This window comes from Delphinus delphis, chromosome 19, assembly GCF_949987515.2.
Source record: "Delphinus delphis chromosome 19, mDelDel1.2, whole genome shotgun sequence".
NCBI lineage: Eukaryota > Metazoa > Chordata > Mammalia > Artiodactyla > Delphinidae > Delphinus > Delphinus delphis.
In genome coordinates this window covers 33,532,557-33,560,130 of record NC_082701.1, presented here as the reverse complement: position 1 = coordinate 33,560,130, position 27,574 = coordinate 33,532,557, and the positions used below count along the sequence as shown (strand labels likewise).

Below are 27,574 nucleotides of genomic sequence, written 5' to 3'. Positions count from 1 at the left end.
TAGCAAAAGGACTTGAGTTAATGAAAAATTGGTTTTGAAGTTTTGGCTGAAGAGCTGGGTGATTGCCTCTGTGGCACCACCTTCTGGCAAATCAGAGATATCACATGGTGTGAATCCTCGGACTGTATAGGTGGTGGGTTTTCCAAGCTTCAGTGTACCAGCTGCTTACCTCCACAGGGGCTGTTTACTCCAGACTATTGGTTCTCAACCTTGGCCTCACTCGAGAATCACCAGTGGAGATTTTGGAAAAAGTTATTTAGAAATATTTAATTACAAAGTAATATATGACTGTTGTAAAATAAAGTCAGAACTGTGCAGGTGTACAGCTTGAGTTCCTATATCCCATTCCTAGATTTAACAGTCAACAGTTCCTTGGATACTCATCCAGACATTTCCTTTGTGTTTATAAGCATATGTGAGTGTGTGTCTAAATGTACTTGTACATATATTTATATAGAGATTGATTGTGTGTGCACAGAAGTATGGAAATATATGTATATGCACACACTATACATAGACTATATACTATACGTAGTGCATATATACTATACATAATGTGCAACTTGCCTTTTTTACTTAATATCTTTTGGATATCTTTTCATACTAGTACATATAGATCTATCAGCTGCATGGAATCCCATTGCCTGGATATGCCATCATTTATTTAACAAGTACCTTTAGCTTGTTTCCATCCTTGGTTGCCATTCTCCGTACATTCAGCATACCTAAAGTTTAAATCCCTAGATGTGGAACTGTTGGATCAAAGTATGTAGGCTCCAGGGGCTTCCCTGGTGGCAGAGTGGTTGAGAGTCCGCCTGCTGATGCAGGGGACGCAGGTTCATAACCCGGTCTGGGAAGATCCCACATGCCGCGGAGCGGCTGGGCCGCTGAGCCTGCGCGTCCGGAGCCTGTGCTCCGCAGCAGGAGAGGCCACAACAGTGAGAGGCCCGCGTAGCACAAAAAACAAACAAACAAACAAAAAAAAACTGTAGGCTCCAAAAGAATTGTACTAGTTCATACTCCCACCAAAAGTGTGTGCGAAGGCTATTTCTCCTTTCATTAAAAGTAAAGGCTATTTCTCCTTTCATAAATAAGTAAAACAAAACAAAAATACAGAGCCCCAGGCCCCATTTTCAGAGCTTCTGATTGAGGTGGGAGGGGTGCTGAGCATCTTTATTTTTTTAGATCCACAGGTGAACCTGGTCCATAACCAGGGTTGGGAACTATGGCCTTAGATAGAGGGGGTAAAGTTAGGAGCCGTTCTCCTAAATGCTGATGCCTTGGTTATGCCCTTTCAGACCCAAACAGCAAGATTTCCCTTACTGTGGCCAGCTGGGGAATAGCCATTTCCTCTGAAGTTCTTCTTAAACTAGAGATCTTTATTTAGACAGACATAAAATTAAATGAATCTGTATTTATTAGAGTAGGATTAAAGCTACAAGAGTCAGAGAAGTAACATCTAGGTACAGTTTGTTACTTTTCTCACTATTCTGTAATTATTTGTTCATAAGTCATTTCTCCTTTAAAGACTTTTAAGAAATAATTGTTTAATTCCTTTCCATGTGGCTTCAGATTCTATTAGAAGAGGTAGAGTTTGTGGATATTAAAGTCAGTACCTTGTTCTCTGATTTCAGTATGAAGAGCCCCTGGGCTGGTAGGCAGCTGGCCAGCTTTGGGAAGTAACCAAAGTGTCTCCTTTCTGTTGCTTAGTTAGCCACAGTAGCTGGAGAGAGAGAAAAATGACATCTCTTTTCCAGAGAACCTGTTGTAAGCATTCTCCATCTTGGGGGATGATTCCTCCTTCACAGCCTGTTTCATTCCTCCCCTTGAGGCCATGTCTTGCCATCCTCTTCTGTGTCTCTGTCCACTGAGCTGCTACCAAGGACGGTGTCCCTTGCTCTGTGGCATTAGGAAGCCGTGTCACGCCTTCACTCCTCCCACCAACCCGAAGACCATTGCCTTCAATCTAACAGCAAGTCTGTCTTTGCCTTTTTGAGGAAACACCCCTGCGCCCTCCCGTTTGTCGTTTGCCCACATTTCTTTTCAGTTGGTCTCTTTATCTCACTTCCATGTTTAGGTAAGAACTGCCTTCCGTTAAGTTTATATTAGGAAATCTGAGCCGATTGGGATGGTGGGGGGAAGGGGGCGGGGGCTGGTACGCACTGGAATGACAAAGGATCTCAGAGGTGCTCGGACACTCTGGGTCCACAGAAAGTTTGCAGGCTGTGCTGGGCCTTCCCGTCTCATGTCTGTCTCATGCGTGGTCCTGACGGGCCCCAGCCTGAAGCTAAAGAAGAAGGTGTGCCACAACACTAAGGAACCCGCACAAGTGTTTGATAATGACTTAGTGTCTCATTTCTGTTTACCCAAGAGGCACACAGACCTCACCTGTGCCTGTGGAATAGAAAGGCAGATTTCTGCCCCATACAGATTTCTCTACATTAGGCAGGAGCCAGATGGGTTTAGCTTGGCTAATCTTAGTACAAGCTGGAAAATTCCAATTTTTCCAAAACAACACATTTCTAAGAAATTGTCTGGTTTAGAATATTATTCTAGCATATGTAAGAGAACCGCACGACTATGGGCTGACTTACTGTGGGCTTATAAATAGGGATGAGAATTTACCTGCGGCTCCCTTTGTCCCGCACCAACGTGGTGGTGGTAAGAACTGCACTCAGTAAGCCCCTCCATCTTTATTCCTTGTCAGAATCAGGGGCTGTTGGGCAATTTTTCCCTTGTGTGGGACTTGAAGTTATTTGAGAAAACCCGAGTGTATGCCTTTTCCCAAGTCTTGGCTTGCATCTGGATGTAAAATCAGATGCATGACGCATGCTCATTGAATGTTGATTCGGATTATAGATCACTGGAAACTGTATGTGTTGCTCTTTAGTCTTCCCTTTTCCTCTGCCCAGATGACTGAGACTGAGCTGTCACTTCTTTAAAATAGAATTCCTCCCGTGATACCTCATCACAAATGTATATGCCGGTCAGGCGATAACAAGACCGATGAACACCTACATGAAGCAGAGTGCCTGGCAGCTGCCGCAGAGGCTGGCAGTGCTCACCCCACCCCGGATGAGACACTGGGGGCACAAAATCCATTGTGTTTAGTTACCAGCTGACTCTGTGGAATTAAGTTGATTTCCCCCCCAAGAATCCAGATCCCTGACTTAGCGTAACGCCACCCCTCACCCCCACCGCAGCTTCTGTTGCCTAGCGATAGTTATTTAGTAACCTTTCAGAATTATCGTTAACTAATAAAGGAAGAGGAAGAGAACATCCCTATTCCGTGTCATATACACAGCCTGCATTACAGACCTCTCTGTTGTTGGCTGGAGGGGGTGTCTACAGGCATTTTAATCTATCACCCTCCCTCTCTCTCCATAGCCCCTGCCCTCCAGCCCGCAGCATACACTCTCTAGACCAAGAGTAAAAAAGAGATGTCATAGGCCAACAACGTAATAGGCTGGGTCGCTCAACACCGCTCACAGAGATCTCCCCCAGAGAAGGCAGAGCAGACAGGAACGTCCTGAGGACCATGTCAGAGCCCCAGGATTCCTGCCACAGGTGGGGTCTAGGTGTGGGCTGCTTGAAGGGAATTGTTGGCCACCAGCCTGTGGCATTACTTTTGTGGGTGGGCACGTGCGGGTGGCAGTGGAAGTGTAGAGAGGAGGGTTAGGGCTTTGGAGCTGGCCCTGGTTTGAACGTAGGCTCTTCCAACTCACTAGCTGTTTGACCTTGAGCAAGTTACCCAAGCTGGTCGATTGCTTCTCCTTTGTTCAGTGGAGATGGTACAGCTCCCTGGTTTGGAGGCGCAGGGACTGCCTGTGAGGGGTTGATAACATAGCTAGGAGAACCTTTCCTCAGTCAGTCCCGCTGCACCAACCTGTCCAAGGATTAGTTTACCTCCTGCTTTTCTGGCTCCTCTAAAGTACTGTCCACGGAGTCCTCTTCATCTACCCGTCCCTGAAATGTCCATGGCCCCCCAAGGCCTTGTCTTTGGTTTTCTTCTTGCTCTGTATTCTCTCCTGGGGGGATCTCAAGGCTATGAAATCTGTATCTCCAGTTAGGATTGCTCTCCTGCAGCCTGGACTCATGTTTAAAGCTGAGATCCACGTCCTTCAGCATCTTTCTCTGCAGCCCAGAGGTGCCTTGGACTTGATGGATCCACAATCAGGTGCTGCCTTTTCTTCTGAATGTGCTCGGGACACTGTATTCCGTATCTCAGTGAAGTTTACCACCTCCTTTCTGGCTGTCCAGGCTAGAAACCTGAAAGTTAACTTGCTCTCTCCTTCTCTCTCCCTTATATTGACTTGACTGAGACTTACATTGATCCCACCTCATTAATAACCCTTGAATCTACCTGGTCCTCTGCCATTGATGTGGGCGAGCCTCTCACCATTTCCTGTCTCCCCTCCGATGCCTTCTCCTCTTGGTTGCCACAGCGTTATTTCCTCGACTGCTCACCATTCCCTTGAGGATAAGATCTGACCATCAAGGGCCCCTCTCTGTCTGGTCTCAACTCTTCCAACCCCTCTCCTTGCCCTCTGAGCTCCAACTACCAACTGCTTTCAGTTCCCTGCCTGGCCCATGAGTTCTGTCACATCTTCATGCCTTCACAGATTCTGTTCCTCTGCCTTGATTACCCCTCATCTCTTTACTTTCTGGCCAATTTCAAGAATCCACCAAGTTGCCAACTCCCTCTGAGAAGCATTTCCTGATGCCCCTGCACTCCCTCCAAGGATCTGGATTAGTGATCCACTTTTGGATTCCACCCTTTGGTTCCCCGGACAAAGCCCTCCCATAGCACTTAGCACCTGTACTATGAACACCTGTTTGCTTACTGATTTCCACTTCCAGACTGTGTGCTCCCAGACGTGGGTTTTATTTATATATTTCCAGAGCTTAGTCCATAGTATGTCTTAATATATGTTTGTTAAACAAATCAGTGTTTTAATCAACAGGGCTTTGTTAATCATCTTCTATGTGAGGCATTGGTAAGGGCTTTGCCTGAAAAGATTTCCAGTCTAGTTTGAGAATAGATAATTGCTTAAAAGCTATAGAGTCACTTAACCTGATAAAACTTCCAGGCCAGCATACGCTTAAGTGCAAGAGGATATAGATCTTAAATGTGAGGGAAGTTGGAAGTTGTCACCAACACTGGGACAGTCAGCGGGAGGAGGACTTGACTTAGGCCTTGAGGGATGGTGCGACAGGTAGAGGCAGAGAGGGTGAGAAGCCAGACCAGTGTGCCTGGAGCAGAGAGCAGAGAGGTGGGAGTGAGGATGTCCTTGACCTCCAGATGGAGAGCTTGGACTGGAAGGCAGTGGGAGGCCACTGCTGCCGTTGATCATGGTAGAGATGTTCCAGGAAGGGGAACCTGGTGGTCGTGTTGCAGGACAGGATTGCAGGTGGCAGACAGGCCAGTTAGGAAGGCACTGAATTTGTCCAGGTCCTCAGAGGAATGGCCTGCCCTGGCCTGTGACAGGGATCTGAACCACAGCAGAAAACCTTCACTGAACTTAAGGATAATTTATTGCAAGAGCTAGAATGAGCCTTTGCTGTCATCCCAAACTCTTGTCCCATTATATAACGGGTGGTCACACCGAAGCCCAGGGATTCTCCCCCACAGTTCCCATAACTGGCGTGGTCTCTGGATTTCAATCCTTCTGCATGAGAGAGGTGTGGTTAAAGTTCAGAGCCTGATGGAAAGACGACGACAGTTCTCAGGCTGATGGTCCCTGGGAGCTTGGAGGATGAGTTTGGCTTTGAGACGACAGTGAGCCATGACCAGCCGCGCCCAGACCAGTGCAGGGTTCTCTGTGAACTCTGGGGTGAGGGAATTTCAGAGAGCGCTGGCCAGGCGCCAAGGCAGGAGGCTTTAGAAAAGCTTGTTTACTTTTGGGTGCTCAACTTGGAGACTCGCACAGGAAGGAGTTCTTGTGGATCTCCTTGAGCAGCCGCAGAACCACAGACACACCTGAATCCTATTCACGTTCATCCGGAAACTCAGGCTTTAAAACAATCCTGGTTTTCTTCCTATGTTTGTTTGGACTGGTTGGGGGGTTGAGAGAGGAGGAAGGGTGTTGCTCAGGAGAGTGTGGGCCACTTGTTTGCAGTCGGTTCCTGGGTTCACAGTGGACGTCAGCAAGCCCTGCACTTACCTCATGCTCTGCTTCACTCTTTCCTCTAAATCCAAACAAAAAACTCACATGGCCCAAAGGAGAATAGTCAGTTTAATAACTCAGCGTGACAGCAATTTGAAAACTGCGGGTTTCAAATGACTAGGCCTGCACATTTTCACCATCTCAGACAATTAAAGAGACTCCAGGGACCTAGGTGGTGCTGATTCCAGCGGTGCATGTTGTCATTAAAGATGGAAAGAGCCTCCAGGTATAGCGAGCTTGTTTCTCTGCTTGATAAGAAGGTAGCCCCAGCCTAGGGGGACCTCAGTAAATTGCTTAGTGGCTCAATTTCTCCGTAGGTAAAATGTGCCCATGGGCCCTACGTGCTTCGCAGGGTTGTCAGGAGGGTGGGATGAGGTTATAGATACTCAGCGTGCACTTGAACCAGGTCTAGATGCAGCATGTAAATGCAGGCAGGAGCCCCTCCTCTGCTCCTGCCTGGAAAGCTGACATCACCACCGTGCACACATGGGGGCTCTGAGGAGGGGCTGAGGTTAGGACTCTAGTCCCCACTTTATCCTTTCCAGATGTCTCTTGTTGCTTATCCTCTAGCATGTGGAGTTGCAGAAGGGCTTGAAGTGGCCATTCTGTATTATAGCCACTGTCACTATTACAGCCTTGGGAGGATTGGGCCTCTGCTCTCTCAGAAGAGATGGCTGCGGGGACTTCCCTGGTGGCTCAGTGGTTAAGAATCCTCCTGCCAATGCAGGGGACACGGGTTCGAGCCCTGGTCCTGGAAGATCCCACATGCTGTGGAGCAACTGAGCCCGTGCACCACAACTACTGAGTCTGCGCTCTAGAGCCTGCGAGCCACAACTGCTGAACCCGTGTGCCACAACTACTGAAGCCCACGCACCTAGAGTCCGTGCTGCGCAACAAGAGAAGCCACCGCAATGAGAAGCCCACACACCGCAACGAAGAGTAGCCCCCAGTCGCCACAACTAGAGGAAGCCTATTCGTAGCAACAAAGACCCAGCACAGCCAAAAATAAATAAATTAAAAAATAAAAAAGAAGGGATGGCTGCTGCACAGAGCATTTGAAGACTGGGCAAGCAGGCAGTTGGTGGGACTCAACCTTGCACTTCCCGGGTCTTCACCCACCTGTGTTTCCTACAAGTGCAGAGGAAGCCAGGAGGCCTGCTTTTCTCCAGCCATGCATGTTCCATGACTTGGGGTGGAGTGGCGCAGGGACATGCGTGTGTGTGGGGGAAGGACGATGCACCTTGTTTCCAGTTTATGACACTCCCTACGCACCTGTGGCGGGGCAGGGGTGGGGGTCAGTGTCGCAAGATCTGAAATCCAGTTCACGCAGGCTTTGGTCTCTGGCACTGTGAGTACATTTCTGGCCACGCTGTTACTTGTCTGTACGCGGAGGTGCTGTGACAGCAGTGGGGAGAGGCTCTTAGCCCCCGGGAGGGCAGGTGAAGGGGACTCTGCTGCTCTGTCTTGGGGACAGTGGCGTGGTGGCCAGGGGGCCCACACATGCCCTGACCCCTGAATGGAACTGATCTGCCCCATGTCACTGACTGCCAGCGGGCGTGGCTCTGAGCCGCTCTGCTCTCGCCTCTCAAGTTCACCTCAAGGAGGCAGGTTTCTTGCTGACTCCACTGGCAAGACACGCGCTGGTCCGCAGCCTTGGAATGAGAGGCCTTGCTAATCCAGTCCCAGCCTCTGCCAGATCAGGAGCTGCCAAGTCAAGCCAGGGCCATTTTGGGTACTGGTGCACCATCCCAGAGCAGCGTGCTGGTCCTGGACATGGGTCACACTTGGTGACATCTAGCAGGCTTTTCCTGGGCTGCAGCCGGAGGGAGGCGTGTGCTGGGGGGCTCAGGGAGGGACGTGCGGACTCCACACCCCCGCCCCCGAGTGGCCTCCCCACGTCCTGCCCATCCCAGCCGGCCCCAGTGGACAGAGGAGGGAGCAGTACTCTGCATGGGGGAGTGGCTGGCCCCAGGCCACAGAGCTATTTAGGGGCAAAGGCACCGTGAGTCCAGGTCTGTCTGTGCTTTCTGATGAACTGAGCCATCTCCCAGGACGGGTCAAAGTGAGGGATGAAGGCCAGAGCAGGAGCCTGGAACGGTGTTCCAGCTGTCTCTGCCCAAACCCAGACCCAGTATTAACTGGCATACTGATAACTCAAGGGTATTGGCCTCTGCAGCCATAACCCATAACAGAATAAATGAGGCGTGGTCTCTGGCTATCCAGAATCTCTTTAAAGATGCCTGAGTGAGATGTAGTGTTGACAGGAGCCCTAGCCCTGAGGCTCATTAGTTGTTTTGTCATTGAAGGAGTGCTCTTGGCAGGAGCTCGCCATTCAGGAGGACCGAAGTAGTGGAGGAGGGAAGGGAGGGAAAGGAAATGGGGTGGCTGGCTGCCCGAAAGTTCCTGGGGCTCTTGTCCATAGCCGGAGGCATTCCTGCCTCCTTGGGGGACCATCTGCTGCCCAGGAGCCCGGTGGGCCATGGGAGACTGAACCCCACCAACCTCCCGCCAGCTTTCTGGCTGCATGACTTTGTGTATGGCTGTTGGGGGCGGATTTCACCTCTGACCCTCCACTTCGTCACCCATAAAATGTGGTGCGGGCTGATGGGTCAGTGGAACGTTGTACTTGAGGCCAGGAGACCCAGGTCCTGATGCAAAACTCTCAGTTGAGAAGCACACAGTCCCTTGCTGTCCTTTGAAGCATTTACATGCTTAAGAACTTGGGCTTTAGAATCAGAAGAGTTGGGAGGTGAGATTCTGTTTCATGTACTAGTTGGGCAACCTTGGGCAAATCATTTAGCTTTCTGAGCTTGTCTTAAACTGTCTGGAAAATGGGGTTACTAGTGATTCCACCTTCACACAGCTATCGTTTTTTTTTTTAAGTTTCTTTATTTTATTATTTATTTTAGTTTGGCTGCATTGGGTCTTCGTTGCTGCACGCAGGCTTTTCTCTAGTTGGGGAGAGGGGGGCTACTCTTTGTTGCGGTGCGCGGGCTTCTCATTGCAGTGGCTTCTGTTGTTGTGGAGCACGGGCTCTAGGCATGTGGGCTTCAGTAGTTGTGGCACTCGTGTTCAGTAGTTGTGGCTCACGGGCTCTAGAGGGCAGGCTCAGTAGTTGTGGCTCACGGGCTTAGTTGCTCCGCAGCATGTAGGATCTTCCCGGACCAGGGCTCGAACCCGTGTCCCATGCATTGGCAGACGGATTCTTAACCACTGCGCCACGAGGGAAGCCCCACACAACTATCTTGAGGATTAAGTGAGGTGATACACTGGCAGGGCCTTGGCGAGGGGGTACTCCTCCTGGCCACTCATCACTGTGACTAACTGGTTACTCAGCGGGCAGGGGAGGCCTGTCTGCCAGCCCACGGGACTGCATTTCTTTCGCCCTCTCAGTAAATGGTAACAGACAGACCCTTCCTAATGTTTACAAGTAATGGATTGGGCTGGCTTCTTGGTGCTGTGCTTTACCCATAGTTCTGTTGACAGCCTGTTACTGGATGGAGAGAGTTGTTGGAAAAGAGCTGCTTTGATCAAAGTAATCTTTATAGAGGACCTTTCAGTGTATTTGTTCCACAATGACAGACAGCACTAACTGGGCACCTTGTCTGGATATGGCACAAATGAAGTGTGTGTGTGTGTGTGTGTGTGTGTGTGTGTGAGAGAGAGAGAGAGAGAGAGAGAGAGAGAGAGAGAGGGAGAGAGAGGGAGAGAGAGAGAAGAGAAGAGGAGAGGAGAGGAGAGAGAGAGGGAGGGAGAGAGAGAGAGGCGGTTGGCGGGGGGGATTTGTTTTTGCCTTGAAGTCAGTGTATCAGCTGAGTAAGGCTCAGGACACTTGAAAAGTCTCAGGGTTATGACAGATTCCCAGCCGCTGGAGTTGAGAAGGACTCTTTCTAATATAACCTTTGGTTAAGCCTTTTCTTTCTCCTCCTCTTCTTCCTTTCTGGGGGTTTGAATGGTCTTTTCTTGACAGTATTTAACACAGCCTCTTGAAGGTTATATATGTGCAAAGTGAAGCAAAGTCCATTTTTAGAGGATAATTTTTATTTGTCTTTGAAAGTAAACGTTGCTCATTATAGACAATTTGAAAAATATAACAAATAAAAAGAAAAAATAGTCCCTGTTCCCCACAACAGTCCTTGTTAGGAACCAGGGGTGTTTATCTCCAGTTACTCAGTAGTTAGTACTAAGCATCTTCTCCATGCAGGCTCCTTCTAGAAGCCAGGGATGCAGCAGCAAAGAAGACAAGGTCCCCGTTCCCTGGAGCTTACATGCAAATGGAAGGAGGTCACTGACAAAGGTCAAACAAATACAAAAGATAATTTGGGGGGGGAGATAAATTTTGCAAAGGAAATGAAACAGGGTGGTTTGATAGGTGGTGAGTTGGGACAGAGGAAAGTCAGAGGGTTTGAAGATGTGGCATTTGAACTGGTGTCTAAAGCATGCAGAAGGACCAGGCAGGCAGAGAGCAGGGGGCAAGTGTTTAGGTGGAGGGAATACTAAGGACACAGGCCTTGGGGGAGGGGGGGCCCTGCTTAGGGCAGTTGAGGAGCAGAAGGAAGGCCGGCATGGCTGGGCATGTGCGGTAAGGAGGAGCCTTGAGTGTTATCATGTGTGGCAGTGCAAAGCCTTTGGAGGGTTTGAGGTAGGGGGTGACCTGCATAGGTTTCTGTTTTTAGAGTGTTTCCTAGTGGCTGTGTGGAGAGTGCATTGTGGGGACTCCAGTGGAAGGAGGGGAGCAGTTAGGAGGATGTGGAGAGATGCTCAAGGGAGAGACCATGCCAGCTTGGATGAGGAGGCAGTCTTTTTTCTTGATTTTTTTTAAAATATCTGGATCATAGTATCTGTCTATCTCTCTATATATTTTGGCTTGCGGCTTGCAGAATCTTAGCTCCCCAACCAGGGATCGAACCCGGGCCATGGCAGTGAAAGCACTGAGCCCTCACCACTGGACCACCAGGGAATTCCCCACAGTGTCTATACTTTATATTTGTGTTTATCTGGAGACTACTGATTGCTTTCCAGGCACTGTGCATTATGTTAAGCACTCTATAAATACCTTGTCTCATTCATTTCTCACGTAGCCCTATGAGGCAGGCATTGTAATCTCCATTTGCAGATGAAAAAACTGGAACTAAGAGAGGTACGTTTAAAAAAAGGAAGAAAATTCACCAGTAGTTCCTGTCCTCACAACAGACCTTACTAGGAAATGCGGAATATTTCTTTCTGGCCCTTTATTCACAAACACCCAAGTTTATACTGTATAGGTGGTGGAATGAGAAATCAAACCTAAGTCTGACTCACTTCACAGCTTAACCACTACCCGGTACATTTTAAAACCTTACTGTGATATTAATGTTATTGTATAAGCATGCCCCCAAATATACTAGCTCAGCTTGTAGATCAGTCATCTATTGCCATGACAGTGTTTACCAAACACTCACAAATACTTGGTAGCATACACACATGAGGGTTTATTGTTCTCGTCTGAAATTGCTGTGGGTTGGTCAGGTAGCTCTGCTGATCTTGGCTGGGCTCGCACATCTCAGGAACAAGTGATCTGGGCTGACCTAGACTGGCCTGCCCCACATGCCCTTCACACCCCCCAGGAGGCTAGACCAAGCGTGTATATATGGTGGTGACGAAAGTGCTGCAGAGAACCAGCAGGACATGCAAAACCTCTTTAGGCCCAGCCTCAGAACTGACACTCTGTCACTTCTGCCACAAGGCCAGCCCAGATTCAAGGGGTGGGGAAATAGACTCAGCCTGGAACTGCAGTCACGTGGAACAGGACATGGGTAGAGGGAGGGATGAGACCTCTGGCCATTAGGACATTGTTGCCTTTGCAGAGTGCTTGTTGGCCAAGTTAACAGGTTCCTGCCATCGGAATAGAGACTAGCTAAATCATCCTCAGAGTTCAGAAAGCCTGCATCCTTAGGGTGTACTTTTGAGGCCTTTATTTAATCTCTGTACCTAGTATGGTAACACTTTACATACCCTTGAGTGTTACTGCAGTCTTCTAAGTTAATTGGCACCCTGTGATGTAAGGATTCTCGGAAGCAGGGTGTTTTGCAGTGAAGGGAGCCCCGATGATGGTTCTCTTCTGAAAGCAGTTGGTACAAAGGGGGTCAGAAGTGCTATTTCAAACTCAAATTATGACTCTCTAGGGTCAAAGAGGTCATGAGAAGCAAACAGACCACAGACTGGTTATGGGAAGGAGAGGAAGATCATGAACCAAACTGAATCACAAGGAATTTCACCCATCAGTTCTAATAGAGAACCCATGGGCCCAAACCAAATCGTTTTCTCTCTTCTCAGCATTCTTTATAGAGGATAATGTTCATCAGCTGGCTGATGCTCGTCAGTGGTAACACTAGGATATGGTGTCTGTCCTGACAGTACGGCTGTGTTTAACTTCCTGAATGGGGAGCACATCAGAAAGGTTGGAGATGCTGTAATTGGTCTTGAGGGTTAAGTCGTAAATGTAGCTACAGTTTATTACTTTGATGCAGCCATAAACTAAAGAAATAAACCATCAACTTCAGATTGGGACACAGAACACGGATTGTGGCCGTACCCATTCATTGATGACTTCTAGCTAATCAGCTAATTGAACGTGAGATGCTAAATTCTTGTTAAGTATGTAAGAATAAAAAACATCCTATCTTCAGTTATGCTATTTGGAGGTTTAGGCATGCCTACTCTATGACAAAAGTGGAGGCCAATTTTGGGTTTGAAGGTAACTTCTAATCTTCTAGATTTAAGCCCTTTGTTCCACCCTTTCCACCAGAAATCCTCCTTGGCTCTCCTGGAAGTGACTTTCATTAAGATGGTTTTAAAAAGAAGAAAACAATGTTCCAGCAAACTGCAGAGTCTACACCGTGGGGTTGATCCTGTCCACCCCTGATATTTCAAAGAAAGCCTTGGAGAAATACCAAGCTCAGACTTAACAAATACAGGAAAAAACCACATGATCATCTCAACAGATACCAAAAAAGTCATTTGAGGAAATTTAATATGTGATTTCTGATTTTAAAAAAACAACCCTCAGTGCAGTAGGGCTGGAAGGGTTGGAAATGCCTTAGCTTGTCACACTGTTATCTGCTAGGATTCTATAATAGACCTTAAGGATATGAAGCATTAAAAGATTTTTCATTAAAGTCTGGGACAAGCAGGGACCTCCAGTCTCATCCCTTTTACCTATTGCCTTGCAGAGCCCAGCCAGTGCAGGGAGGTGTTTTTTTTAGGTAGGAATTATAAACATTGAGGCAACAACTATCTCTAGAGGCAGAAAAGATTATTTACCTAGAAAACTCAGAGAAGTTAGAACTATTAGAACTAATAAGGGAGTAAAGTGGCTGGATATAAACCCAGCATTTTAAAACCAGTAGCTTCTTATATGTCAGCAGTAACCAATTAGTAAGTCTAACAAGGGAAATTTACATTAGCAACAATTATGAGAAAACATTGAAGGGATAAATTTAGCAAAAACTGTGAAAGTTTAAAGTGAAGAAAACTGTGAAACTTAAAGATGTAAGAAAAAGAACAAAAAATAAAAATGGGGAGTATACTAAGGTTATATTGAATATTTAAAAGGTATCAGTTGTCCCTAAATTAACCTATGACTTTCATGCAATCTTCATTCAAAAATTCCATTAATAATTTTAAATATAACTTAATATATCCTGAAATTCATCTAGAAGAGTGTAAGAATACTGACTAAAATTTTACGAATAGAACAATAAAGAGGGAAGAATTTGCCCTATCAAATATCAAACCTTACTTACCATTATATTAAGACACTTGGAGAATACTGTGTAATGCCCCTTGCATGTACTTTATACAAAAATAAATCTTAGGTGATTCAAAATCCTAAAAATATAAATTAATTATAGTTGTATTAGAGAAAAGTATAGAGTAATATATGTACACACACGTATGTACACACATGTATATGTATACATACATACTTGTATACGTGCATGCATATAATATAATTTGGGGATAGAGAAGGTATGAAATTAGAAGCCATAAAGGAGAAAATTTTAAGAGATTATTACCATGTTACAGTGTAAGATCTTGTCAGTAGTGCAACACTCTATAAGCAAAGTTAGAAAACAAACAGTCTGGGAGAAAATATTTTCTACAAATAAAACAGATGAAAGGATTGTATCCATTGTCTATAAAGAGTTCTTTCTATAAAGAATTCTTACAAATGAATAAGCAACAAAATCCATTTAAAGAGAAGCAAAATATATGAAGAGGGTGGTATACAGGAGAAGAAATGGATCCAATGGACATGTGAGATGCTCAGTCTCACTAGTAACAAGGAAATGTAAATTCAACAATAGTGATATTTGTATATATCAGATTGGCAACATTTTAAAAATTAATATTTAATTGTACAAAACTGCACTCTTAGAAATGTTGGTACAACTATAAATAGATAAGATTCAGCAATGCTTTTAGAAATATAAAATATACATGTCTTTTGCATGAACAGTCTCACTTCTAGACATCCCTTCTATAAAAATACTCACATACCTAAAAATCCTTCTATTGGGGAATGATTAAGTAAATTGTTACATATCCAAGCTATGGAATACTACTCACCCTTTAAAAAAACAGAGTAGTTCTGTTTGTACTAACATGGGAAATTGCATATGGTATACTGGTATATTGAAAAAGTAATTTAAGATCTGTGGGTAGAATAATCCTATTTGGGTTAAATCATTTATATGTAAAAACCAAGGATTGAGAGGTTCACACCAAGCAGTTAAGGGTGGTCTCCTCTGGGAAGAGCAGCAAGGTAGATTGGGGGCAAGGGAGACACATTTCTGCATTTGTTGAAATTTTGCAATGAACATCTTTGGTAGTTTAAAAAAATTAATGTAGGGCTTCCCTGGTGGCGCAGTGGTTGAGAGTCCGCCTGCCGATGCAGGGGACACGGGTTCGTGCCCCGGTCCGGGAAGATCCCACATGCCGCAGAGTGGCTGGGCCCATGAGCCATGGCCTCTGAGCCTGTGCGTCCGGATCCTGTGCTCCGCAACGGGAGAGGTCACAACGGTGAGAGGCCCGCGTACCGGGAAAAAAAAAAAAAAAAAAAAAAAAATTAATGTAATGATGCAGTCTTAACTTGAAAATTCTTATATTAAAAAATTGCAAATCCACAAAAGGTAGTACAAAATAATAAAGATCTTCCTCCCTGTTACTCAGTGATACTGTGGACATTTAGGAATAAAGGGGGGAAAATGAGTCCAGCAGAGTTAATACAGTAGAAAATATAGACAAACAAGATGATGCAAGGGTATCTTGGGAGAAAAGAGACCCGGCTGTGTTTCTCATGTCCTTTGCTGGTTGCTCTGTGATGCTGGGGAAGCTATTGAAAGCCATTGACTCGTCTGTGGTCCAGTTAGGTTTTCTCTGTGCTGCAGGTAGGGCTGACCTACTTCCATTGGGAGAAAGGGCTCGAGAGAAAGAATGCAGATAAAGCTTCTGCCTAAATGTGAAGTGTTATTGTTAGAATGTTCATGAATGAATGTCAGCGCCCAGCATCTCAGAGGGCCCCCATTAAATGAGGAGTATTCTTTGTAGAAGCAGAACTCTGAAGTAGGCACCACCGTGAGGAGTGGGGTGGGGATAAGATAGAGAAAACATGAAAGACCATGTGGTCTGGTAGAGGAGGGTGTGTGTGTGTGTAAACCTTAACATGTATAAATCAATAAAGGGGATTTAAATACAACATAATTAACAGAATACTGAAGTACTAGGGAAGAACTTGAAGTAACTTTGAGCAATTAGATTTGGGAAATATTAATTAAGACATGCTTCCAGAGGGGAGCAGAGGATGTATCTACCTGTGGGTGTGTGTATGTGATGCGGGGGTGACACATGGGGCATGGTGGTTGAACTGAGAGGGCATTGGGTAGCTTTATTATTAAGTTCAAAGAGAGTTTCTAAAGGGAAAGTAAAATACCCGTTTGACTCAGATATGGTCCATTTTCTAAGGCAATGTCGAGAGGCACAAGATCAAATTTAGCTTGACCCCATCCAGTGCAGAACTCAGCAGCCTCTAGAAGCTGGAGCTGAACTGAGCGTGGCTAATGAGAAACCTCCATCCTCTGCCAATGCCTTGAGACCCATCTCTTCCTCTTTGGCAAGCAGGATACAAAGAGAGCTCAAAGCAGAGTGGGGACCAAAAGGTCCCCAGAACGTTCATTCTGCAAGCTCCCCACCAGGCCTTTCCGGAAAACAGACGAGCCTGGTTTCACAGGTTAGCCAGAAAGCAAGTCGATGGCTTTGCCCTTCAACCCGGGGTAGTTTCTAATGGCACCTACAGGATACTCCGCATGGCGTCCAGCCTTCAGCAGTGAGGGAGAAGAGGACGTGTGCTAAGCCGAGCTGAACTGTATCCTCTCATTTATTCTCTGGGCGTGAAAGGGGTGATTGTAAAATTCAAATGGAACTAGAAGTTGAGGTTCAGAGCTCCCCACATAAACGCTGCAGTCTGTTATTCCGAAATGCAGTCCACCCTCTTTCGAGGACCTTTGTGCGTTTCAGTGGTTTGGTTTGCAGAACCGTCAAGTGGAAGTTAGATCATCTCCGTTGCATCTTTTCCGTTTTGCTCAATATTCCTTGAATGCACACATGGGTTAGCACCACAGCCTGGTAGCTCATCTCCTGTCTCCAGTCCTGCCCCCTTCAGTTCACTCCTCACACTTCTTTCCACACTTCAGCTCTGCTTCTGACTTCAGTGCTCAGAACCCCTCAGTGACATTCAAGGCCTTTTATAACATCCCTACTGCCCACCTTCCTTGACCACGTCTCTTGCATTTATGCCTCTCTCCTTTCCATCTTGTGTTCTGATACAGCTACCCAAGACTACTTGTGGTTCCTCAAAAATGCAACCCTCTGTCTTGTATCTGTCCCTGGATTACCGTTTTTGCTAATTACTGTGTGTCTCAAGACGCCGCTATACCAAGCATCTTCTCTAGGAGTGTTCCTAACCTGCTTCGGGTTATGTCCTTTCCCCCCACACTCTGGAAGCACGTGTGGTTTCCTTTCATCCCTTCACTATCTCTCACTGGCTAGTTTTGGTCTGATTCCCTGCCTCACCTGGAAAACACCTTAAAGGTAAAAAAGAGTACCTGACACATAGTTGGTGCTTCATGAATATGTTGTAGGACGGAACGAATGCATGTATTTTTTCATTTAGTTTGTGAATATGTGTATGTGGGTCCTTGTTTTCCCTGATCTGACATGAGTAAAGCCATTCAGCCTGCTGTGCCTCAGGAACGATGTTAGAGTCACATTTAAGTAAGTTTAAGACTCTTGCCCTCATCCTCATACTTGAGCATCATCAAGTAGCTGTCTCCTGGGCCTCCATAGAGTGTGCATGAATTAAAACTCCTGTGTTGTTCCAGGCCAGCTGTTGCCAGCCAACCGCAATACTCCGAGCCCCATTGACCCTGACACCATCCAGGTCCCGGTGGGCTATGAGCCAGACCCGGCCGACCTTGCCCTCTCCAGCATCCCCGGGCAGGAAATGTTTGACCCTCGCAAACGCAAGTTCTCTGAGGAAGAACTGAAGCCACAGCCCATGATTAAGAAAGCTCGCAAAGTCTTCATCCCAGATGATCTGAAGGTAAATTGGAACTGGTAATTAGGCTGTGGGCAAGTGGAGAGTGGGATCAAGAGGCAGATTAAAAGGGTGACCCCAGGAAAATCACACAAGCTAGTGAACAAAGACTTGTGATTTCTGATCCCATTTCTTGGCACGTGACGAGGCAAGTTGCTTCCTCTCTGGGTGTCTTCTGAACTATGCCTTCCATATCTTGATAATGCATAGATATAAGGAAAAGCAATAAAATGGAGTGCTTTGCAGCCCATGAAGGAAGCAAACCCACTACTATCTGCAAGGAAACCTATGAAAGCCTAATAAAGTCAAACCAGGATCTTTCAAGGTTGAAAAGAGAAAAAAAAAATTATTGGGGAAGGGCATCTGGACCTCATAGTCTCCAAGGGTTCCCTTTCCTTTGGGAATTTCACACTAATTAACTGCTTCCATTTCTCTGTAGGCCTCAGGGAGTAACAGCCAGAGACAGGACCTCTCTCCACATTGCCAGCCTTGGAAGCTAGGGTGGGATTTTTAAGGAAGCTGGTGGGTTTCCTGACACTATTTATAAGTAATATTCACTCTGTGTCTCAAGTAAAGATCACTTGAGTATCTCAACAAAAGGTTAATTTGGGCTTGGTTTTTCTCTACTGTATTGAAGGCACACATTATTTATAAAGGAAAATAGCCTTTCCTTAGGAAATCAGATACAACTTAAAATTAATCTGACACATTTAACGATACCTTAGGAAGAGAATTCTTTCTAAACTTATGCCACGCCTACCAATACCAAAATAGAACCATTTTTGATTACCCATTGCTTAGAATTTTTTGTGTTTATGTTGCTTTCCAATCATATGGACAATAGAGATATGATTGTATACATTCAAGGCATTGGAAGCAGACATAATTTTCTAACTGCTGACCACCATTTCTCAAACCTAAATATGGTTCACATGAAGAGACACTCCTGTTGGGAAAATGGGAGTTTGGGACATTGTCCTGGAACTGATTTAGACCATTTACTTCTGCTTTTCACATATACAAAGAGCACTGGAGGAAAATGTACCCGGCAGATTTAAGTCACTGCTGTCATCCAATACCTCAGATTACCTTCAGTGATGCAGAATCATAAAATGTCCGGGTTTTGGGACTTCCCTGGTGGTGCAGTGGTTAAGAATCCACCAGCCAATGCAGAGGACATGGGTTCGAGCCCTGGTCCGGGAAGATCCTACATGCCGCGGAGCAACTGTGCCTGTGCACCACAACTACTGAGCCTGCACTCTGGAGCCCGCGAGCCACAACTACTGAGCCCGTGTGCCACAACTACTGAAGCCCACATGTCTAGAGCCCATGCTCCACAACAAGAGAAGCCACCACAAGGAGAAGCCCTCTCACCACAACGAAGAGTAGTAGCCCCCGCTCGCTGCAACTAGAGAAAGCCCGCACGCAGCAACAAAGACATAATGTAGCCAAAAATAAATAAATAAATAAATTTATTAAAAAATAAAATGTCGGGTTTTAAAAAGGACCTCAGAGATTCACTGGACCAAAGTGATCATTTTACCACTGAGGAAATGGAGACACAGAAAGGTAGAGGTGAGCACTGCTAGTTAGTGTAAGGCCCAGCTTCGTCCCCAGGTCGGCTAGCTTCCAGAAAGGTCACTGAAGCACGTTGGCCCTGACAGGAGCTACATCGGGAGCCTTTGGGTGACAAACCAATAGCTGTCACCCTGAGAATCAAAAGAGGAAAGTGCATAGTAAAAACACCAGAAAATTGAAGCTAGTCAGGGAATCGATGGTTAGACTAAGATGGAGTAAGAAAGGGGCCCCATGGGATTAGGTCCTGGGTGATTAGGCATCTTCTTTCAGCTCATGCTTTTCCTCATCTTGTGTTCTTAGCCATACAATTCTGTGTGCATTTTGGAACTTGCCTCTTAAACTAAACGGGGGAGCCCATTCAGTAGGGATTTCCTCTTGAATGGAGGCAAGTTTGAAGGGATGCTGCTGAGTAGTAGATACAACTTCCAGCCAGACCTGCACATGGTCTCCAAATTTACACATTTAAAGCAAAGAGCAAGCTTACTTAATTACCCTGGTAACCTCAGCAACAAAGAGGCCACGTGAAAAACGTCTGTGCTGGAATTATGCATGTCACTGCCACCGTGGCTGGGCCTGGCCTTCTCACCAGTGCCAGTGAGGGGAGCAGGCAGGAACACTGTCCTGCTAGGTGTCCTTGGATTCCTTCAGTTGTGAGTAAAGTCTCAGGCCCCAGAGCATGAGCAATGGTGAAGCAAGAAGCAGAGCTGTAAGATGTTTCTCGTGTGGCAGGAGGACTGAGCTGGGTGGGGCAGGTGACCTCCAGCCCTGGATGAGCAGACCGAGTGAGTGAAGTGGCTCTCCCTGCCACTGCCTGCACTCTCTCTCTGGAGCCATTCATTTGGGTTAGGGGGCAGCCCCAGGAGGATGAAGGGGTGGCATACTGATTCCTAGCTGAGAGTCAGTTTAATCGCCTTGGTGTCTTTCAAACACCCATTCATTCACTTGATAAATATTTTTCAAATGCTAGTGTCTGCCAGGTCCGATGTCAGGGCCTGGGGATTCCAAGGTGAGCCACTACTGACATTGTTCCTGCCCCCAAGTGAGAAAAAGGGAGTGTTGACATGTCAGGGGGGGCCTGCTGGGCAGAGGTGTCATCAAACACCAGACCCTCAAGAAGATGGGACTGGACTGAGGAGTTCTTTGCCAGGTAGGGGTATCTCCGTAGCCAGATGGCATCTGCCCCTGGGAGATAGAGGGAAAGGGTACAGGTGATGTATCAGCCCCACTCAATATCCCGCTCTCCCCGCCCCCCATTTCTGTGCTGACAAAGGTGGGAAAGCTGGTTTTTCTTGTCTGGGACAGTCCTCCTATCATGCCTGCCTTCTGCAGCCTCTGCTCCAGTCCTATTCCCAGCTCCTCTCCCACCTGAGATGGTCCCCATTCCACACCTTGCCCAGCTCATCTGCACATGTGGACAGGTGAGGCTGGGAAATGAAAGCACCTTAGAAGTGAGAAGAGCTCAGAAACTGGTTGCTACACTGAGGTCAGCTGGTGACTCCCCTGGTCCTTAAGACCTGGTCACAAACCACCAAGTCCATGGCCTACGGTGGTACCGCTTCCCCATCCTCCTGCGCGCTGCACACAGCTTCTCCTTGTTCTCATGTAACCCTTCTCTCCCCGGCCCCTGTGTGCAGGTTCTGATACATCCTAAGCCAACCCCTCTTTCCAATCATCTTGGAAACTACACTCCTGGGAACACTAATGAGTATGGTAGATTCACTGATTGACCAAGGGGGTGGAATTGGGGCTTCCAAAGTAATGCAGACAAGTTCCATCAGAGCTGGAGCTTTCACTGCTGTTAATGTGCCTTAGGCTGTCTCACCCCTGTGGAGTCTTGTGCTCTCTTAGCTCCTCCCAGCTTCTCTGGGCCAGCGCCCTAGTCTCTCACCCCTTCCTCCCTCCTCTGCACCCTTTCTGAAGGAAAGCAACAAATCCTGCCCGAAGCTTAATTATCCAGGTATTTTCCAAAGGACAGCCTCCTCTCTAAGAAGAATTCTGGTACTAGCTATTATGAAGATCACCTTTTTCACTTTGTTACACATTATGAAATGTATAGCAAGCTGGGAGTGGTTTATAAATAAGAGAACAGTACTAGCCTGTGAAGGGCAGATAGAAGGTGCTTGCATATGCTTTCTGTCTCACACTTCCTGTCTTTGTGCTGGGCAAGTGTTGGCTCAGGATAAATGGCAGGGATGGCACAGACCACTGACTTTGGACTTTGCTCGCAGCCTTGGCCTCAAACCATGTGACCTCCTCCAGTGCCAAATGCCTCTTGGAATCCTGGGGGAGGGGAAGAACTCGCTCACTCACTTATTCTGGGTGGCACATAACTGCAGGTGTTAGCTTTGCTAGGATTGAGAAATTTAGTGTTGCAAGTTGTTGAAAAAAGGGGGTTGCAAAACCCACCAGGTGGCACCATAAATGGAAGAAGACTTACATTTCTTAGTCCTCCTAGGAAGGTTTTCCCTTTTTTGGCAGTGATGGGGGGGGGGGGAAGGAGGGATTGCTTTCATGTTGACCACAGTTAAACATCACTTAGGCTAAGACAGCCTAGAAAACAGTTAAACAGGAAATTCGAGTAAATTATTTAAATGTTAGCCACCAAAATGAGTATATTGATCAGTGGCAGGTGGAACTTTTTTTATTTGTTTTTAATTGCCAAAGTATACATGCCCATTATAGAATATTCTAGTAGTTCAGAAGGATATAAAATAAAAGGTGAAAGATCCTACCTCTCTCCTTGGCTCCCTCCTTCAATCCCCTTTCCAAAGCCACCACTTTTAATAGCTGCGTATAAATCTTCTGGGCCTCTTTCTATGAATATATACTATTATAATTTTTAAACCAAAGTGGGATGAGGAACCTGTTGATCTGCAAATTGCCACTGTTTCTACCCAGATAGTGATATGTTGCTAGCATCTTTCTGGTTCAGCTGGATCATTATTTTTAACAGTTGTGTGAATCTATCATGATGTAGTTATTAAAGCTCCTGATAATTAGGGGGGTTTGCCCATTATTTTCTATTACAAACAATGCTGCAGTAAAAATTGTGTGCCCGTGTGTGCGCACGTGCGTGAGGACTGCGCTAGGGTGCAAGCCCAGAGGCACGGTGCAGACACTGCCAGGTCGCCTTTCAACAATACTGTGTCAATTTATTCAGGAAAGCACGCTCCCAGGGAAGAAAAGGGTTTAACATTTCCAGCAAAGAGAGGGAAGGAGTTAGGCTTGTCCTTCAGGGAGTGCGGGAAGCTAGGCTTTGCTTGGGGACGTGCGCTCTGTTGCGCGGGAGAGGCGGCCCGGCGAAGGGCGGGTGCCCTCGGCTCGCAGAGCCGGAGCCGGAGCCGGGGACGGGAAGCCCGGTGGGGATGCGGGACGTGGGCCGAGGTCTAACCGCGTCGGTGTGTGTTTCCCCCGCCCCGAGCAGGACGACAAGTACTGGGCGCGGCGCCGGAAGAACAACATGGCGGCGAAGCGCTCGCGTGATGCGCGGCGCCTCAAGGAGAACCAGATTGCCATCCGCGCGTCCTTCCTGGAGAAGGAGAACTCGGCGCTGCGCCAGGAGGTGGCCGACCTGCGCAAGGAGCTGGGCAAGTGCAAGAACATCCTGGCCAAGTACGAGGCCCGGCACGGGCCCCTGTAGGCCGGCGTCCGCGGGCGGCCTCAGGCCCCGGACAGGGGTCTCCTGGTTGATTGCACCGCACCTACCGACCTTCCTGACATCAGCACTTTACCAGATGCATCAACAGGACGGACTCACATTTTGGCGTGCGTGTGTGTATGTGCTTGTGCTCATGTGTGGTCAACGGGTGTGTGTGTGTGTGAGTGTGTGTGTGTGCGCGCGCGCGTGCGCGCGTCCCTTTGCACTTGCCATTTTGATAGCCCTCCATCGTCTTTTAGTTCCAAAATGAAAGGTGCCATGTTTTTACTGGACTGCGGAGACTTCTCGTGGGTTTCCTGACCCCCTTCCTCCTCCACTCCTGTCCTTTCCGCGTGGCTTCATGTTGGCACTTACCTACTCTTCCAGGACACTTTGGTTGGGCTCACTAAGAAGGGCCCTGGTGAAATAGTAGATCTTGGTTTTCAAGACCACAGGCTCTTGTTTCTGTTTAATCTGTAAGTTACCATGCTAATAAGGTGCACAGAATAATTTAGCACTACACTGCAGCTCCATTCAGTTACAGGTTGCTTCCCTCCTATCTTCAGTTTTGGTGATAATCGTCTTCAAATTTAAAGTGCTGTTTAGATTTATTAGATCCCATATTTACTTACTGCTGTCTACTAAGTTTCCTTTTAACTCTACCAACCCCGGCAAGTAAGAGTACTATTATAGAACACAGAGTGTGTTTTTGCACTGTCTGTACCTAAAGCAATAATCCTATTGTACGCTAGAGCATGCTGCCTGAGTATTACTAGTGGACGTAGGATATTTTCCCTACCTAAGAATTTCACTGTCTTTTAAAAAACAAAAATTACAGTAATGCATTTCAGCATGACCAGAACATCCCCAGGACAGAGAAGCAGAGGGAAATGCCAGGTCTAAGAACGAGGGGTTAACTTATCAGTATACAGCCAAAAAAATGCATCTTGGAACAGTTTTTGACATTGATGTGTTTGCTTTTGTTTTCTTCTCTTTCCCATACCCTTAGCCCCCAGTTTTCTAGTTAACTTTTTCCACATCCCTCTTGATATTCAATACAATTCAATTAAGATTCAGTTTTCCCCGTTTTTTGTAATATATATGTTTTTGTGAATTATACCTTGTCGTTTTTAAAGATCAGTCAGTTAAGTTAATAAGTTGATGTTTTGTAAAACCCTTTTTCCTAGTGGTGTCATTTTTGAATGCTTCATAAATTAATGATTTTGGAGCTTATGTTTCTTATTCTCTGTTTGCTTTTGAACGTATGTGCTCTTATAAAATGGACTTCTGAAAAATGAATGTAAAAGACACTGGTGTATCTCAGAAGGGGATGGTGTTGTCACAAACTGTGGTTAATCCAATCAATTTAAATGTTTACTGTAGACCAAAAGGAGAGATTATTAAATTGTTTAATGTTTATACAGAGTAATTATAGGAAGTTCTTTTTGTACAGTATTTTTCAGATATAAATACTGACGATGTATTTTGGAAGACATATATTATATATAGCAAAGAGAAAAGGAAAACTATTCCATGTTTTAAAATTATATAGCAAAGATATATATTCATCAATGTTGTACAGAGAAGAAGTGCTTGGGTGTTTTTGAAGTCTTTAATATTTTAAGCCTATCACTGACACATCAGCATGTTTTCTGCTTTAAATTAAAATTTTACAACAGTATCGAAGCTTGCTGTGACAAATTCTGCTCTAAAACACCAAAGGAGCTCTCTTATTTCCTATTAGGTCTCAGAAAGAAGTCAGTTAACATCACCCAAAAGCACAAAATGGATGTTAGTCAAATATTTATTGGATGATACAGTGTTTTTTAGGCAAAGCATCTGCCACAAAAATGTTCACTTCAAAATTATGAGTTCCTGGAATGGAGCATCACTGCAAGCATCCCAAACAATTCTGTTCTCCTCTGTGAGCACGTGCATCGTACGCAGTATAAGGTTAATATTGGTGCTATGTGTATGGTTTATAATTTGATAGATGTTTTGACTTTAAAGACGATTGTTCTTTTGTTTCACTAACTTGTGTCGAGAGATTCTGCTGTTGTTGCAAAGAAACATTTTCCGCAAGATTAAAATACCCTTTAATCAGTGGGATTTTCTAGTTTCCTGTGTCCAGAGTATGTAATTCTTTAGTGACCTGGTGGTCTCCTTGTCAATCCATCAGCAATGCTTCTCTCATAGTGTCATAGTCTTGGAAAATCTGAATAGTAAAATATTCCTGCTAGGTATCCGTTTTGTCCCAAGCTACAGATTATGGTGGGAGATGGGAGAGTATTGGAATTGAAATACATTGTTCAGGTAAATAACCAATAAAATAAATAAGACCTTTGGCAAACTTAAGCAGAACTGAATAAGTGTTATTCAGAGAAACAAGTGGACATGGAGTTGGCCTTTTTATAGGTAAAGAGACTAATTGCAGCAGAATTGTTAAATCGTCACTAAAACAGAAACAAATGACATCTTTAAGTGGAGAAGTGTTGAAGGATTGTCCTGAAGACCATCTAAATTCATTGACGTTTAAAATGGTAGCTGAAAAACTGTATTTGAGTACTGGTCTTTCTGAAATTAGGTTGTTTGTATCAAATGAGCATCATAAATGTTTCCTGCAGAAGAAATAAGATCATAATAAAACATTCTTTGGCGTGCCAAGGGAGGTTTCAGAAACCTACCTCGTCTTAAAACTTTAGAAACTTTGGAGTCTGTATAGGTGCCTTATATGTAGGTTATTGTCACCACACACATGAGCACTCAACCCCTGGACTCACTGCCTTCTGTCCAGGGCAGTCAACTAGTAAATAAAGCAGTTCTGCTAAATGGTATGGGAAGCCCGGCCCAATTTGGAATGACTTGGATCATCCAGGGTCAAATGAGTTCTGCAGACTGAAGCTATTAAAAGAGTCCTGTTGTAATTTTTCACCTTTTCATCATAAGCATCTTTCAGAGATTAATTACTTGGCCATTAAAAATGAATCCAAATCATATTATGCCAACATCATTTAGACATGATTTGGAATGAGCGGCCTAGAACTTCTGACAAGGTCACATCATCATTTCTTTTGACTAGACTTGCGAAGAAAGGCAAAAATTGGTCAGCCTGTCCTTCTGCTTGTGCCGCCTTGAGGACATAGGTAGGGAATGGGAGGGAGGTCAGTGATCACTTCCTCCCCTTGAGAAAGTGGCCACTTTTGACCATTCAAAACCCACAGTGAGCAGGATAGTGACAGGCCTTTCATCTTCAAATACAACAGACCACTGTGAAACCATCCTTTGAAGCAGAAGGACCATTCGTTTGAGGAGCGTGCAGAATTCTGGCATTGGGTGGGGAGGAAGCTGTATGAGAAAGCCCAGAGGTTCCTTCCAACTCACCAGTTTTGTGAGGGAATTCACAATAATTCTGAATGTACATTTGAAAGGTCTTGAGTCTGTTTTCAGAAGAGTCAAGAAGAATTTTAAGTAGAGTCCTTCCCACCTCCCACCCCCACCCCAAAGTAAAACAAAGGTCATTCTGTAAAACGCAAGGAGTTTATCTACTTTTCCCCTAATGTTCCTTTTAGGAAAACTCAAACTTGATCAGCGTTAATCAGACCAATCCCAGAAGGTGGTAGACACCTGCTTTCAGTCCGCCAGCTTCCTGCTGAGGGCTTCTAGGCCCCCACTGGGAAGGCCAAGATCTCCTCTAGGTTTTCTCTACAGTCAACAGTGTCATTTTTAAATGAGCAAAGCCATGTCTTCAATCTTGATGCATTGGATTTGGCAACTAAAGTCAGTACATTTTGCAAAGGGCCAAGTGTATGTAGAGGAATGTGTGTATGTGTGTGTGTGTGTGTGTGTGTGAATAGTTAAGGCATAAAATCTTTCATTTTGGAGCACCTTACCGAACATAACAATAATCACTGTTATCCTTTTGGCAACACCACAAAGACTGCATCTGTTAAACAGGTACAAGTTCACTTGAGGTCAGTGTAATTGTACACCATGGTATTGGTGGTGTTTATTGCTGATAAGTCCAAACCTTTATCTGTCTGTTATTCTTAATGTTTAATAAACTTTGGATTGTTTCCTGTCTTTCCTTTATTTTTGTTGACAGTCTGCTGGAAATGAGATTCTGTTCCCAATTCTATCATAAAGAAGCCATTGACAGAGTTAATTACATAGATGATAAAGTAATAATACTATATAGCTAGTGAAAAATCAACATTTATTGAGTACTTACATGCCAGGCACTATGCTAAACACTTGCATGGAATATTTTATTTAATCCCATGTCAACCCTATGAGGTAGGGACAATTGTTATCTCCATTTACAGAAGAAAGATAGAAGGTTCGGGAGCTTAAGTAGCTGGTAGAAGTGACAGAAAAGAGTTCTGATCCATCAAATGGGTGTCATTTAGAGTGGTGGTTCCCAAAAACCAGTCCAAAGACTGTTTTCTTGTTGGACGTATAAGAATCACCTGGGACCATATTACAAGACTGCAGATCCAGTGATGCTGAATCAGTACATCTGGGATGGGGCCTGGAAATCTGAATTTCTTAAAGGTTCAC

General features: G+C 45.6%; 1 protein-coding gene across 3 annotated transcripts in view; it reads left to right on the top strand.

Moving 5' to 3' along the window:
- HLF (HLF transcription factor, PAR bZIP family member) overlaps nucleotides 1-27,090 on the top strand; it is a 54,466-nt gene extending 27,376 nt beyond the window's left edge. The window contains exons 3-4 of one of the 3 annotated variants that reach the window (XM_059996703.1): nucleotides 17,588-17,808; nucleotides 22,805-27,090. In XM_059996703.1, coding sequence (XP_059852686.1) covers nucleotides 17,588-17,808; nucleotides 22,805-23,020 — 437 coding nt within the window. In that variant the 3' untranslated portion in view covers nucleotides 23,021-27,090. Of the gene's footprint in view, nucleotides 1-17,587; nucleotides 17,809-18,241; nucleotides 18,818-22,801 lie in introns of those variants that run through there. The other 2 variants (XM_059996702.1, XM_059996704.1) reach the window with 2 other exon arrangements.
- Nucleotides 27,091-27,574: the final 484 nt, after the last annotated feature.